The sequence below is a fragment of the Tursiops truncatus genome, chromosome X (assembly GCF_011762595.2).
Source record: "Tursiops truncatus isolate mTurTru1 chromosome X, mTurTru1.mat.Y, whole genome shotgun sequence".
NCBI classification, from domain to species: Eukaryota; Metazoa; Chordata; class Mammalia; order Artiodactyla; family Delphinidae; genus Tursiops; species Tursiops truncatus.
The window spans coordinates 521,700-535,549 of NC_047055.1; the positions used below are offsets into that span (position 1 = coordinate 521,700).

The 13,850-nt window shown below is 43.2% G+C and overlaps 1 protein-coding gene across 1 annotated transcript; it reads left to right on the forward strand.

Moving 5' to 3' along the window:
• The first annotated feature begins 1,078 nt into the window (after positions 1-1,078).
• Positions 1,079-2,460, forward strand: LOC117310306 (40-kDa huntingtin-associated protein). The gene has a single exon (XM_033849660.2). The coding sequence runs from the start codon at positions 1,177-1,179 to the stop codon at positions 2,311-2,313; it is 1,137 nt and encodes a 378-aa protein (XP_033705551.1). The 5' UTR covers positions 1,079-1,176; the 3' UTR covers positions 2,314-2,460.
• Positions 2,461-13,850: the final 11,390 nt, after the last annotated feature.

Below are 13,850 nucleotides of genomic sequence, written 5' to 3' on the forward strand. Positions count from 1 at the left end.
CCCCCCCAAATTTGCATAACAATGTGAGTATACTTAATAGCCCTGAACTGTACATTTAAAGATAGTCAAAATGGGGCGTTTTGGGCTTCCCTCGTGGCGCAGTGGTTGAGAGTCCGCCTGCAGATGCAGGGGACACGGGTTCGTGACCCGGTCCGGGAAGATCTCACATGCCGCGGAATGGCTGGGCCCGTGAGCCATGGCCGCTGAGCCTGCGCGTCCGGAGCCTGTTCTCCGCAGCAGGAGAGGCCACAACAGTGAGAGGCCCGCATACCGCAAAGAAAAAAAAAATGGCACGTGAGGGCAGCGTCGTGATAGGGTGAGGGTGCCAAGGTGACCGACCGCCCTGGGTTCGGGAGGCAGGGGTAGGTGGACAGAGCGCTTGGCATGGACTCCCATGGGGCAGGGGCTTTGACGGGAAGATTGAGGCTTGATCCGGATTGGGGTGGGCAGGACACAATCAACACATAGGTAAAGTCGGAATTAGGGTCACACAGGGTCAAGAGTTTTTGGTTGTGTTCCCCTAGAGATGCCAAGAGATGCCCTGCTTGGCAACCTGCGTAAACAAGCTGTCACCTACCGATTGGAGCCCTGGTCTGGGAAGATCCCACATGCCACGGAGCAAGGAAGGCCGTGCGCCACAACTACTGAGCCTGTGCTCTAGAGCCCGAGAGCCACAACTACTGAAGCCCGCGCACCTAGAAGCCATGATCCACAACAAGAGAAGCCACCGCAATGGGAAGCCCGCGCATCGCAAGGAAGAGTAGCCCCCGCTCGCCGAAACTAGAGAAAGCCCCTGCACAGCAACAAAGACCCATCACTGCCAAAAATAAATAAATTAAATAAATAAATTTGTTTTAAAAAGCTGTCACCTAGCAACAGGGGGCGCCCAGCCAGGCCCCGCCCCAGCACCATTGGTCCGCTCACAGAACCCCGGACAGCGGGCCACGCCCCGCCCCAGGGCCCCCGATTTGCATACACCACCCGCAGCCTGTCCCGGCCGGGCCTCCGTGCTTGCTATTTTGCATATCACCAGGGCGACGAGAGCTCCGGGCGGCCGAGCCGGCGCGGTCGCGTGGTGGGCCGGAGCCCGTCGCAGGACACGTCTCAGCCCGCCGCCGTCGCCCAGCACGTGCGCCCACTTGCGTCAGCGCGCCCGGAAGTGCCTAAGCGGCGATCATGGCGGCTTCCGCGGCCGGCCTGGGTGGTGGTGCGGGCCCCGGGCCTGAGGCCGGGGACTTCCTGGCGCGCTACCGCCAGGTGTGCAACAAGCTGAAGAAGCGGTTCCTGCGGAAGCCTAACGTGGCGGAGGCCGGCGAGCAGTTCGGCCAGCTGGGTCGCGAGCTGCGCGCACAGGAGTGCCTGCCGTACGCGGCCTGGTGCCAGCTGGCCGTGGCCCGCTGCCAGCAGGCGCTCTTCCACGGGCCCGGGGAGGCGCTGGCGCTGACCGAGGCCGCGCGCCTCTTCCTGCGGCAGGAGCGCGACGCGCGCCAGCGCTTGGCCTGCCCCGCCGCCTACGGGGAGCCGCTGCAGGCCGCTGCCGCCGCCCTGGGCGCCGCCGTGCGCCTGCACCTGGAGCTAGGCCAGCCGGCTGCCGCCGCCGCGCTCTGCCTCGAGCTGGCGGCCGCCCTGCGCGACCTGGGCCAGCCGGCCGCCGCCGCCGGCCACTTCCAACGCGCCGCGCAGCTGCAGCTGCCCCAGCTGCCCCTGGCCGCCCTGCAGGCGCTCGGCGACGCCGCGTCCTGCCAGCTGCTGGCGCGCGACTACAGCGGCGCCCTGGCGCTCTTCACGCGCATGCAGCTCCTGGCGCGGGAGTACGGCAGCCACCCGGTGCCGCCGACGGGGCCGCAGCCCCCGCCGCAGCCGCAGCCCAAGCCGCCGGCGCCGCAGCCCGGGGCCGGCGCGGCCTCCGCCCCACCGCTCGCGCTGCTCCTGCCCGGCGCGGGGGCCGCGGCCGCGCCCTCCCCCGCCGCGCTGGGCGCCTTCGCCGACGTGCTGGTCCGCTGCGAGGTGTCCCGCGTGCTGCTGCTGCTGCTCCTGCAGCCGCCGCCCGCCAAGCTCCTGCCGGAGCACGCGCACACCCTGGAGAAGTACTCCTGGGAGGCCTTCGACGGCCACGGGCAGGACAGCAGCGGCCCGCTTCCCGAGGAGCTCTTCCTGCTGCTGCAGTCCTTGGTCATGGCCACCCACGAGAAGGACACGGAAGCCGTCAAGTCGCTGCAGGTGGAGATGTGGCCCCTGTTGAGCGCCGAGCAGAACCATCTCCTGCACCTCGTTCTGCAGGAAACCATCTCCCCGTCGGGCCAGGGGATCTGACGAGTCCCTCCCAGCGACTCTGTGCCTGTCCCCGAGCCTCACGCACCCGCCTGCGCGTTTACGGGGACACAAGAGGCATTGACCCGGCGCTTCTGCCTTTGCAGTGTATCTTACTCATGTTGCCAGCAGAGGAATGTGGTTGACTACAAGTTACGTTGTTTCCACAGTAGCGGCAGAAAAAAAACCATATGGTAGAATCGGAGTAGAGTCTCCCATTCTCTTCCCCAGAAACTGCAACAGAACCATGAGAGTCCCTTCCGCCCCCTTTCCTCTTCTGTTTTCACCCAACTGTCCCCACCCACCCCTCTTCCCCCGCAAGGCTCCCCTCCCCCCGCGTCCTTCTTTCCGACTGAGGGTTAATTTGCACAGCTCTGGCTCGCTACTTAAGCTGCATGATTTTTTCACGATGACTCTGATTAGCGTATTTCGATGTCCGCCTGCATGATCGCCCGGTTCCCCCTGTGTTTCATGCGCCCCGTACGTGTTCGTGGGAATCATTGGATTCAGTACTACGCTGTTGTCGCTACAGCCCTCAGTCCATGATAAAGCCATTCTGACCCTCCTAGCTTGTGGTTCGTATTTACCTTATCTGTAAAGTGGGAATAGCTTATCTACCTGGCAGGAGGCGGCAAGCAGAAGCAGATAGCTCCCTTTTAGCTCCAAGATGGATTCGTTGATTCGAAATGGACAGTGTGCCTGTGAATCTACAGAGATCATTTGCGATGTGCTCCTTTCTCAGCTGCGGTGCGAATGTGTTCGGTGCAGAGCGGGGTGGGAGTGGGGGGAGGGTGAGGGCGGGGTGGGCTCCAGAGCAGAGGTGTCACACGTGCACTGGAGTTTTCAGTTCTGGCTCCATTTCGAGAGGTACGGGTAATCCACGTGGCAGCTTTTATTTGTAGTGCGGATCCTTCTACAAATCTTAGTTAACTCAAATATGTAAAATCGGCATGCTGCTTGGGTATCGTGTGATCGTGTGTATGCCAGACTGTGCCCTTGTTCCCCAAAAGCAGGATGGCGTTCCATTTTTAAACACTAAATTTCCAAGGCTTTTTGGTCCAAACGTTGCATGCAAACCGACTTAGCTGTTTTCTCAAATTCAATTTTATTTCCTTTAGTGTTGAGAGTGATGGTAGGAACTCTTCAGAATGTAATCTCATTCATTCGGCTTGGGAAAACGCATCCTTTGGGCTGAAGTTGTAGACGGCACTAATCTTTTGAGGTGAGATTTAAGGACACAGTTTGGGAACAGATCTTGGTTTTGCGTATTTGGGGGGGGAGGGGAATATGTGGAGTGTTGTCACTATGAGTTAAGTGTCCCAAAGTGGATGGGGCTTTTAGGGTATTCCTTTCTCCTCCTATTTCAGCAGTGTGGAAGCAGTGGCTGAGGAAATGTAGGGGAGGCCCATGTGAGACAGATTCAGCCACCCTTCCTGTGCTCTCACTTGGCTGCCCGAAGGGACTTTCCGAGCCCTGAAAGCCTAGTCCAGCTTGTTGCCACAGTGGTAAGGGTGCGTGCTCCCGTGCTCTTGCTTTTGCTGGTACACTCTTGTCAGCCTGGGCTGCAGCTCTGGCCTCCTTCCTATTGTCCTTATGACAAGAATGCTTAGGAATTATGGGCCGTGACTGGTGACAGCATTTGGGTTTGGGCGCAAGGAGAAGCCTCCTTAGACCTCTGGTCTAAACTCCTTGCTTTGAGGAGGTGGGGGGAGGGATTACCAGAGAGCCTGGTATTGGGTATACAAGCAGTATTAGAGTTCTCCAGAGAAACAAAAACAACAGAATCAATCTCTCTCTTTCTCTCTCTCTCTCTCCTCCTTCCTTCCTTCTCTCTCTCTCTCTCTCTCTCTCTCTCTCTCTCTCTCTCTCTCTCCATATATATATGTAATTATTCCATGATGTCAGTGTTTAACAGTACCTATCTGTTTTAAAAGGTATATTTAAAAAATGAAGTATATAGAATCTCATTACAGATCAGCATTAACAGATGAACATTTGGATTGATTTTAATGGTAGGGAACACTAACTTTGAACCATAGTTAAGTAAAATGTTGTCCCCCCAAAATAACTGTAATCTTCACATGAATAGACCTGTATTACAAAAACATTATTATTATATTTTGAATTTCATCAATTTGTGGAAATTTTTAAATTCTCTTTTTGTATAGATACCTACATGATATTCTCAATTTTTCCTCTTGGCCCATCAAGTTTTAAATATTTACTTCTTACCTCTTTGCAGAAGATTGCCAACCCTGACAGAATTGGCAACCCCTAGAGAGTGAATACTAAAAATACCTCCAGAAAATCCCAGAATTCAGTAAAGTTACAGGATATAAATCTAACAGAAATCAGTAGCCTTCATATATATACACAATAACCAGTTAGAGGACGTGATGGTAGAGAAAATGACCATTTACAATAGCAGCAAGGGAGATGAAATATTTAGGAATAAACAACAAGAAATGTTCAAACCTGTACTAGAAAAAGCTTAAACACTCCTGAAAGACACAAATGAAAACTTCAACGTACAGAAAGGCCTCCCTTGTTCTTGTTTAGGATGACTCAACACCATAAACATGTTAGTTCTCCATAAAGTAACTTATAAGTATATTGCAATTCCAGTAAAAGTTCCAACAAGCTTTTTTAGGGACCTAGACATATTGATACTAAGTTCATATGAAAAAGCAAACAAGAAAGAATAGCCAGGAAAACACTAAAAAGGAAAAACTATGAGGGAAGAGTAGACTGACAAGATATTAAAGTATATAATAAAGCATCCTTAAGTAAAACAGTGGGGTGGTGGCGTAGGAATAGGCAAACAGACCTGTGAAGTGAATAAAATGTCCTAAAATAGAGCCAGATAAATATGAAAATTTAGTGTAAGGTAAAGATAGCATCTCAAGTATCTAGAGAAAAGATGGACATTTTAATAAGTGGTTCTGGGGGGCTTCCCTGGTGGCGCAGCGGTTGAGAGTCCGCCTGCCGATGCAGGGGACGCGGGTTCGTTCCCCGGTCCGGGAAGATCCCACATGCCGCGGAGCGGCTGGCCCCGTGAGCCGTGGCCGCTGAGCCTGCGCGTCCGGAGCCTGTGCTCCGCAGCGGGAGAGGCCACAACAGTGGCCTCTCTTCTTATCTCTATAGAAGAAACACAGAAAGGTAAACAAGAAGCAAATAAAATTGGTTAGCTACAAGGGGTGAAAAGAAATTTTTTATAGTGTTGACTTTTGTAATCAAGTTAATGTTCTACATAGTAAAAAGATAAAGTAAAATCAACAATGATAGGAGAACAATAATCGTAAAACAAACCAAAAAGATGAACTCAACTATACTTCAAATAATTAACAAACACTTTCAAGGAAAAAAGAAAAAAACTCATGCCAGTATTTTTTTAATGCAATTCTTTGCCTATATAGTCTCAACCTGAAAAGAACTCAGAACATCAGTAATATCTTGAACCATTCTTAGCAGGCTTGCTTTTTGAAGGGATATGGGAATAGCAATTTTGAAACATTCGTGTTTTTTTTTAAATTGTGAAGAAAAAAAGACTGTACTGATGAACATATTTGAAGTTGGGCACAGTAGTTGCCAAGGGAAAAAAGTGAAAGTCTATAAACAAGTCACAGTATATTTTTCAAGAGTAATACATTAAAATTTCTTAGTGAGATTTTAAACTTTTAGAATATGTAAAATGAATGTCTACTGCAAACAGCAAACAGAGAAACACCTATCAGGAAAATTATAAAAATGTTACAAAGCAGAAATCTGTAGTATTTGAACCAAGACCACTCCCTCCCTTCCCACCCACCCCCCACCCCACTCATCGCTCCACTCCAGACTCCTGTAGCTTTCTCTTCCCTCCAGAGGGCTTTCTTCCTGGGAGGAGCAGTATATCAACATTTCTCATCCTGACCCCAACTATGTGTTGCTGAGGCTGAGTCCCAGGCAAGTGTGGTTGAGAAGTGGCAGCTCTCCTCTTCCACTCAGCCCCCACTTACCAGACTGAGGCTCTACATTGGGTGCAGTGTGTTGAGAAGACTGGGGTCCTGATCATCTTGCTCTCTCCCTGGCTTATGAGTTGGTGGTTCCACTTCAGGCTGATGCCCCCTTCCAAATGTTCAACTCCTAGAGCAGGAGTGTCACTCAGAAAGAAGCTGGCCATTGTCCCCAATCCCAGTTCCAGAGCCCTGGCTCAGGGATTTTGCCCAAAGGGAGGAGCAGACCATAAAACAGCTAGCTCCTAATGTCTTCCCAAAGGAACTGATTTTATTTACAAGAGAGCATGGAGAAGTTCAAACCTAAGGACACCCTCAAGAACAGTGGAGGTTGTAGTGAAAGGCACTGGGTAGAAACTTGTGGATTCAATGAAAATACAGACTATCAGCCAGGTAGGAACCTTCCTGGGGTCAGAACAAATATCAAGCATGAACCTCAAAAAATATTCTTCAGAGAAGCTGCAATGTGATGATTGAATTAGTCTGAAGACCAATTTATGCTCCCAAGGCTTTGATGAAAACAATATATTATCAGCTGGCAATTTGTGGAGTTTAACAGCTGGATGTGGTCAGGCAAAGGAAGTCCTGCCCAAATCACTGTCATTCCAGGGTAAAACATCATGGGGGCGAGGGGACAGACTTCACTAATAATATAGTCCAGCTAGTCACTAAAGAAGAAGAATTAACAATAAAACCCTGGGGTGGGGAGTGGACCAACAGTCAGAATTACTACAATATATTGTCTAAAATATCTAGTTTCCAACAAAAAAATTATGAGACATGCAAAGAAACAAAGTATGATTCATACACTGGGGGTGGGGAAGTAGGCAACAGAAACTGCCTGTGATAGCAAGTAGCTGTCAGATTTAACAGAAAAAGACTTCAAAGTAGTCATTACAAATATGTTCACAGAACTAAAGGAAAGCATGGCTAAAAAAGCAGAGGTCCATACGATGGCAATGTCACATCAAATACAGAATATCAATACAGAGATAGAAAAAAGAACCAAAAGGAAATTCTGGAGTTGGAAAGTACAATAACTGAAATAAATAATTCACTAGAGGGGTTCAACAGATTTCAACTAGCAGAAGAAAGAATTAGCAAATTTGAAGACAGTTCAATAGAGAGTATTGCAAGCTGAAAATGAGACAGAACAAGAATGAAGAAAAATGAACAGAGTCTCAGAGAAATGTGGGACACCATCAAGTGCACCGACATAGGCGTAATGAGAATACCAGAAGAGAGAGAAGAGTAGAAAAAATGTCCAAAAAATATCAGAAAATGTCCTAAATTTATTGAAAAACAATAACCCACACATCCCAAGAAACTCAATGAACTTCTAGTAGGATAAAGATAATGAGATTCACAAATAGATACATCATAGTAAAAATTCTGAAAATCAAAGAAATGATTAAAGTCAAAGAGAAAATCTTGAATGTAACAAGAAAAGAAATGACTCATCACTTAAGGGGGAACACCAATAAGATTAACAGTCAAGGACTTCCCTGGTGGTGCAGTGGTTAAGAATCTGCCTGCCAATGCAGGGGACATGGGTTCGATCCCTGGTCCGGGAAGATCCCACATGCTGCAGAGCAACTAAGCCCATGTGCCACAACTACTGAGCCTGCGCTCTAGAGCCTGCAAGCCACAACTACTAAAGCCCACGAGCTCTAGGGCCCGCATGCCACAAGAGAAGCCAACGCAATGAGAAGCCCACGCACCACAACAAAGAGTAGGCCCCGCTCGCCGCAACTAGAGAAAGCCCGTGCACAGCAACGAAGACCCAAAGCAGCCAAAAAATAATAAAATTAATTAATTAATTTTTAAAAAGATTAACAGTCAACTTCTCAAAAGAAATAATGCAGGGGAGGGGCAAGATAGGAGTAGGGGATTAAGAGGTACAAACTACCATGTATAAAATAAGTAAGCTACAAGGATATATTATACAACACAGGGAATATAGCCAAAATTTTATGATAACTATAAATAGAATATAATCTTTAAAAATTGTGAATCACTATGTTGTACACCTGGAACTTATATAATACTGTACATCAACTATACCTCAATAAAATAAAGAACAAAAATGGTAAAAGAAGAAAATGCATTGGGATAACATATTCAAAGTGATAAAGAAAAACCATAAACCAAGAATCCTATATTCAGCAAATCTTTCAAAAAAGGAAAGGAGATAAAGACATTACAAGATAAACAAACAAGCAGTGACTGAATTTGTTGCAGACCTGCCTTACAAGAAATACTGAAGGAAGTTCTTCAAGCTGAAAGCGACTGCAGATGGCAATTCAAACAAACACACACACACAGACACACACAAAAAAACAGCACCAGTAAAGTGTTTATGTAATTATAAAAGACTTCATAAATGTATATTTTTCTCCTTTTTTTTGAACTGACTTTTTTTAATGTATAAAATAATATGTATATGGTGTGCTGTTGGGCCTATAACATAAAATGTAATATACTTGCCAAAAGCGGTGCAAAAGAAGTGACTGGGAGTCAAGCTATATTGGGCTAAGGAAATGACTACAGATGGCAAAGCAATAATTATAACAATGTATTGTTGGATTTGTAATATTAATGGACATAATAGGTATAATAGTAATATTAAAAGGGAGAAAAGGGAATGGAGCTCTATAGGAGTAATGTTTCTATATATTATATAGAATATATATATATGGAATAAGGTAGTCTACATCTGAAGGTGATTCTGATAAATTAAGAAATATTTGGTAAACCCTAGAGCAACCACCAAAAAAACCCCTCAAAAATATAACTTAAAAAATCATTTAAGAACTTCAAATGCTGCATTATAAAATATTCACTTAATGCAAAAAAAAGGTAATAAAGAAGAAATAGAGGAACAAAAAACCCCATAAGTTATATAAAAAAGAAAGAAAGAAAATGGCAGATGTAAATCAACTATAGCAATGATAACAATAATACCAGGAAAAAAGCAGAGATTCTGAGATTGGATAAAATAACATGATAAACTATATGCTGTCTACAGGAGACATACTTAATATTCCACAATACAAATTGATTGAAAGTAAAAATATGGAAATATATTATGCAAACAGCAAGCACAAGAAAGCTGAAGTGGCTATACTAATCCCAGACAAAATAGACTTCAAAACAAGAAAAGTTACTGGAGACAAAGAAGAACATTTCATAATGATAAAAGGGTCAATTCATTCTCATTACAAATATATATGCATTGAAAAACAGAAATCCAAAATATACAGGGCAAAAACTGATAGAATTGAAGTGAGAAATAGTTGTACAAGAACAGTTGAAGACTTTATACTACACTTTCATTAATGGATAGGACAACTATACAGAAGATCAACAAGAAAATAGGAGACTTGGACCACACTAAAAACCAATTAGACCTAATACATATATAGAGAACACTCCACCCAAAAGCAGAATATACATTTTTCTCAAGTGCACATGGAGCATTCTCCGAAATAGACTATATACTATGCCATAAAGCAAACCTTAAGAATTTTAAAAAGGTACAAATGATACAAAGAATGCTCTCTGACCACAAGAAATAAAATTACAAGTAAATAGCAGGAAAAATGTGGAAAACTCACAAATATATAGAAATTAAACAAAACACTCCTAAGTAACAAATGGGTCAAAGGAGAAATCATAAAATAATTTGAGATAAATGAAAATGAAGATACCAATATCAAAACTTATGGGATGCAGATAAAGCAGTGCTCAACGTAAATGCCTATATTTAGAGAAAAGGAAGATATCAAATTGATAACCTAACTTTACACCTTAAGGAAGTGGAAAAAGATGAACAAACTAAATCACACAGAAGGAATGACATACTTAAGATTAGAGCAGAGATAAATGGAGAGCAAATAAAAAAATAGAATAAACAAAACCAAAAGTTGGTTCTTTGAAAACAAAATTGACAAATCTTTAGCTAGATTGACCAAGAAGAAAAATAGAGAAGACTCAAATCACTAGAATCATAAATGAAAGAAGGGACATTACTACTGACCTTACAAAATTTAAAAGGAATACATAGTATTCCTTTATAAGGAATACTGTGAACAATTGTATGCCAACAAATTGGATAACTTAGATGAAATGGAGACATTTCTACCAAGATACAAACTACTGAAACTGACTCAAGAAGAAATAGACAATTTGAATAGAGCTATAACAAGTGAAGAAAGTGAATTAGTAATCAAACCACTACCCACAGAGAAAACCCCAGACCCAGATGGCTTCACTGCTAAATTCTAGCAGACATTTAAAGAAGAATTAATACCAGTTCTTCACAAACTCTTCCAAAAAGCAGAAAAGGAAGGAATGCTTCTCAGCTCATTTTATGAGGCCAACATTACCCTGATACTAAAACCGGAAGAGGACATTGCAATAAAAGAAAACTATAGACCAATAAATGTCATGCATATGAATGAAAATATCCTCAAAAATACTAGAAATCAAATCCAAAAACATATTTTTAAAATTATACACCATGATCAAGTAGGATTTATACCAGGAATGCAAGGTTAACTCAATATCCAAAAATCAATTAATGTAATACATTATACCAAATAGAATAAAAACAAATCACATGATCATCTCGAAGATGCAGAAAAACCATTTGACCAAACCATAAAGAATATACTAAAAAAATTGGGAATTCCCTGGCGGTTCAGTGGTTAGGACTCAGCACTTTCACTTCCGGGGCCCGGGTTTGACCCTGGTTGGGGAACTAAGATCCTGCAAAGCTGCATGGTGCGGCCAAAAAAAAAAAAAGTTGAAAAATATAAAATCAATTATATTTTTATACACTTGCAATGAACAATCTGAAAATGAAATTAAGAAAACAATTCACTCAAAATAGCATCAAAAATAATAAAATACTTAGGAGTAACTTAGCTAAAGAAGTGTAAGACTTGTAAACTGAAAACTACAAAGCATTGTTGAAAGAAATTTTAAAAGACCTAAATATATGGAAAGATATTCTATGTTCAAGGATTTGAAGACTTAATTTTGTTCAGATGGCAGTATTCCCCACATTGATCTACAGATTTAATGAAATCTCAATCAATATCATAGCTGCCTTATATGCAGAAATTAACAAGCAGATCTTAAAATTCATATGAAATTGAAAGGGGCCCCAAGTAGCCAAAAACAATCTTGGAAAAAGAGAGCACAGTGGGAGGACTCATGCTTCCCGATTTCTAAACTTACTACAAAGCTACAACAGTCAAGAAAATGTGGTACTGGCAGAAGACTAGACATAGACCAATGGAATAAAACTGAGTCCAGAATTAAACCAGTCTATGGTCAACTGATTTTCAACAAGGGTGCCAAAATCATTCAATGGGGAAAGAGGGACTTCCCTGGTGGTCCAGTTGTTAAGAATCCGCCTTCCAATGCAGGGGATGAAGGTTCGATCCCTGGTCAGGGAACTAAGATCCCACATGCCACGGGGCAACTAAGCCCACCCACCGCAACTACTGAGCACATGGGTCACAACTAGAGAGAAGCCTGCGTGCAGCAAGGAGGAGCCTGCAGGCCGCAACGAAGATCCCGAGTGCCACAACTAAGACCCGACGCAGCCAAAAGTAAGATAAATAAATATATTTTTTTAATGGGAAAAGAATAGTCTCTCCAACAAATGGTGCTTGAACAAGTAGATATCCACATGCAAAAGAAGGCAGCTGGACCCCTACCTCACAGCATATATAAAAATTAACATAAAATGAATCACAGACCTAAATGTATGAGCTAAAACTACAAAACTCTTAGAAGAATGCTTAGGAGTAAATCTTCATGAACTTGAATTTGGCAAAGTATTCTTAGACATGACACCAGAAGCACAAGCAACAAAAGCAAAAACAGACAATCTTTACTTCATCAAAATTTAAAACGTTACACTTCAAAGGACACCCTTAAGAAAGTTCAAAAAGGACACACAGAATGGGAGGAAATATTTACAAGTCACATAACTGATAAGAGACTTGCACCTACAATATGTAAAGAACTCTTACAACTCAATAATAAAAGGACAAATAATCCAGTTTTTAAATGGACAAAGGGGGAATTCCCTGGTGATCCAGTGGTTAGAACTCCGAGCTCTCACTGCCAGGGGCCCAGGTTCAATCAATCCCTGGTCGGGGAACTAAGATCCCAAAAGCTGCTCGGCGGCCAAACAAAAAGAAAAAGGCAAAGGATCTGAGCCTACCTTTCTCCAAGGAAAATATGCAAATGGCCAATAAGAATGTGAAAATATGCACATTGTCATTAGTCATCAGGGAAATGCAAATCAAAACCACAATGAGATACCACTTCATACCCACTAGGATGTCTAGAATCAAAAAGTCAGAAAATAACAAGTGTTGGAAAAGATATGGAGAAATCAGAACCCTCATACACTGCTGGTAGGAATGTAAAATGGTGCAGCCACTGTGGGAAGCAGTCTGGAATTTCTTCAAAGGATGTAACATATAGTTACCATAGGTCACAGGAATTCTACTCCTAGGTTTAAACCCAAAAGAGTTTGAACACAAACAAAAACTTGTTCAAACAAAACTTGTACAAACAAAAACTTGTACATGAATGTTCATAGCAGCATTATTCATAATAGCCAAAAGACGGAAACAACCCAAATGTCCATCAACAGATAAATGGATAAACAAAATGCGTTATGTCACCCAATGGAATAGTATTCAGTTATATAAAGGAATGAAGTCCTGATACATGTTACAATGTGGATGAACTCTAAAACATCATGGTAAGTGAAAGAAGCCAGTTACAAAAGTCTACATATTCTATGATTCCATTTATTTTTAATGACATCAGATTGGCAAGATTTAAGAAAGAATATCATATATGATGCTTGAAGTAATGCCAAAAAATGGTCTTTTCACACCTTGCTGACTAGAATTTAAATTGCTCAGTATGTTTGCAAAGTATAATGCCCATATATATAACATTTAAAATATTCATACTCTTTGACTTCCTGGTCTTTCTTATTAAGACTCTATTTCATAGAAATAATGTACGTGTGACTATACTTAAGAGAATATTGCAGCATTGTTATGGCAAAAGGAAAATAGTTGGAAATGGAGAGATGCCAATGATTCTTTATTAATTGCAAAAAGCAAGTGCCAGAGTAATGGTCCAGTTCGATCAAATTTTTGTAAAATCAAACAGCAATAAATATGTATATGTATATATATTTTCATAGAAATACACGTGGAAGAATATATAACAAACTTAATATCTTGGGGAAGTAGGGGGCAGATAATTATAGACTCCCTTTTTGTGTATTTTTGTATTGTTTCGTTAGTTTTAATGAAGAGGTGTTACTTTTGCAATTTGAGAGATAGATAGAGAAAATTTTTAATTAAGAAGAGGAATTAGAAAGGAAGGGAACGAACTGTTTTCCCGGCCATTTCTGTGTGCGCTCCTCTTACAGACAGTGCGGTCCTGGGCGTCGCCGCTACGTGGAGGATTACAGTAACCCTGTAGTCAGTGATGAGTCAG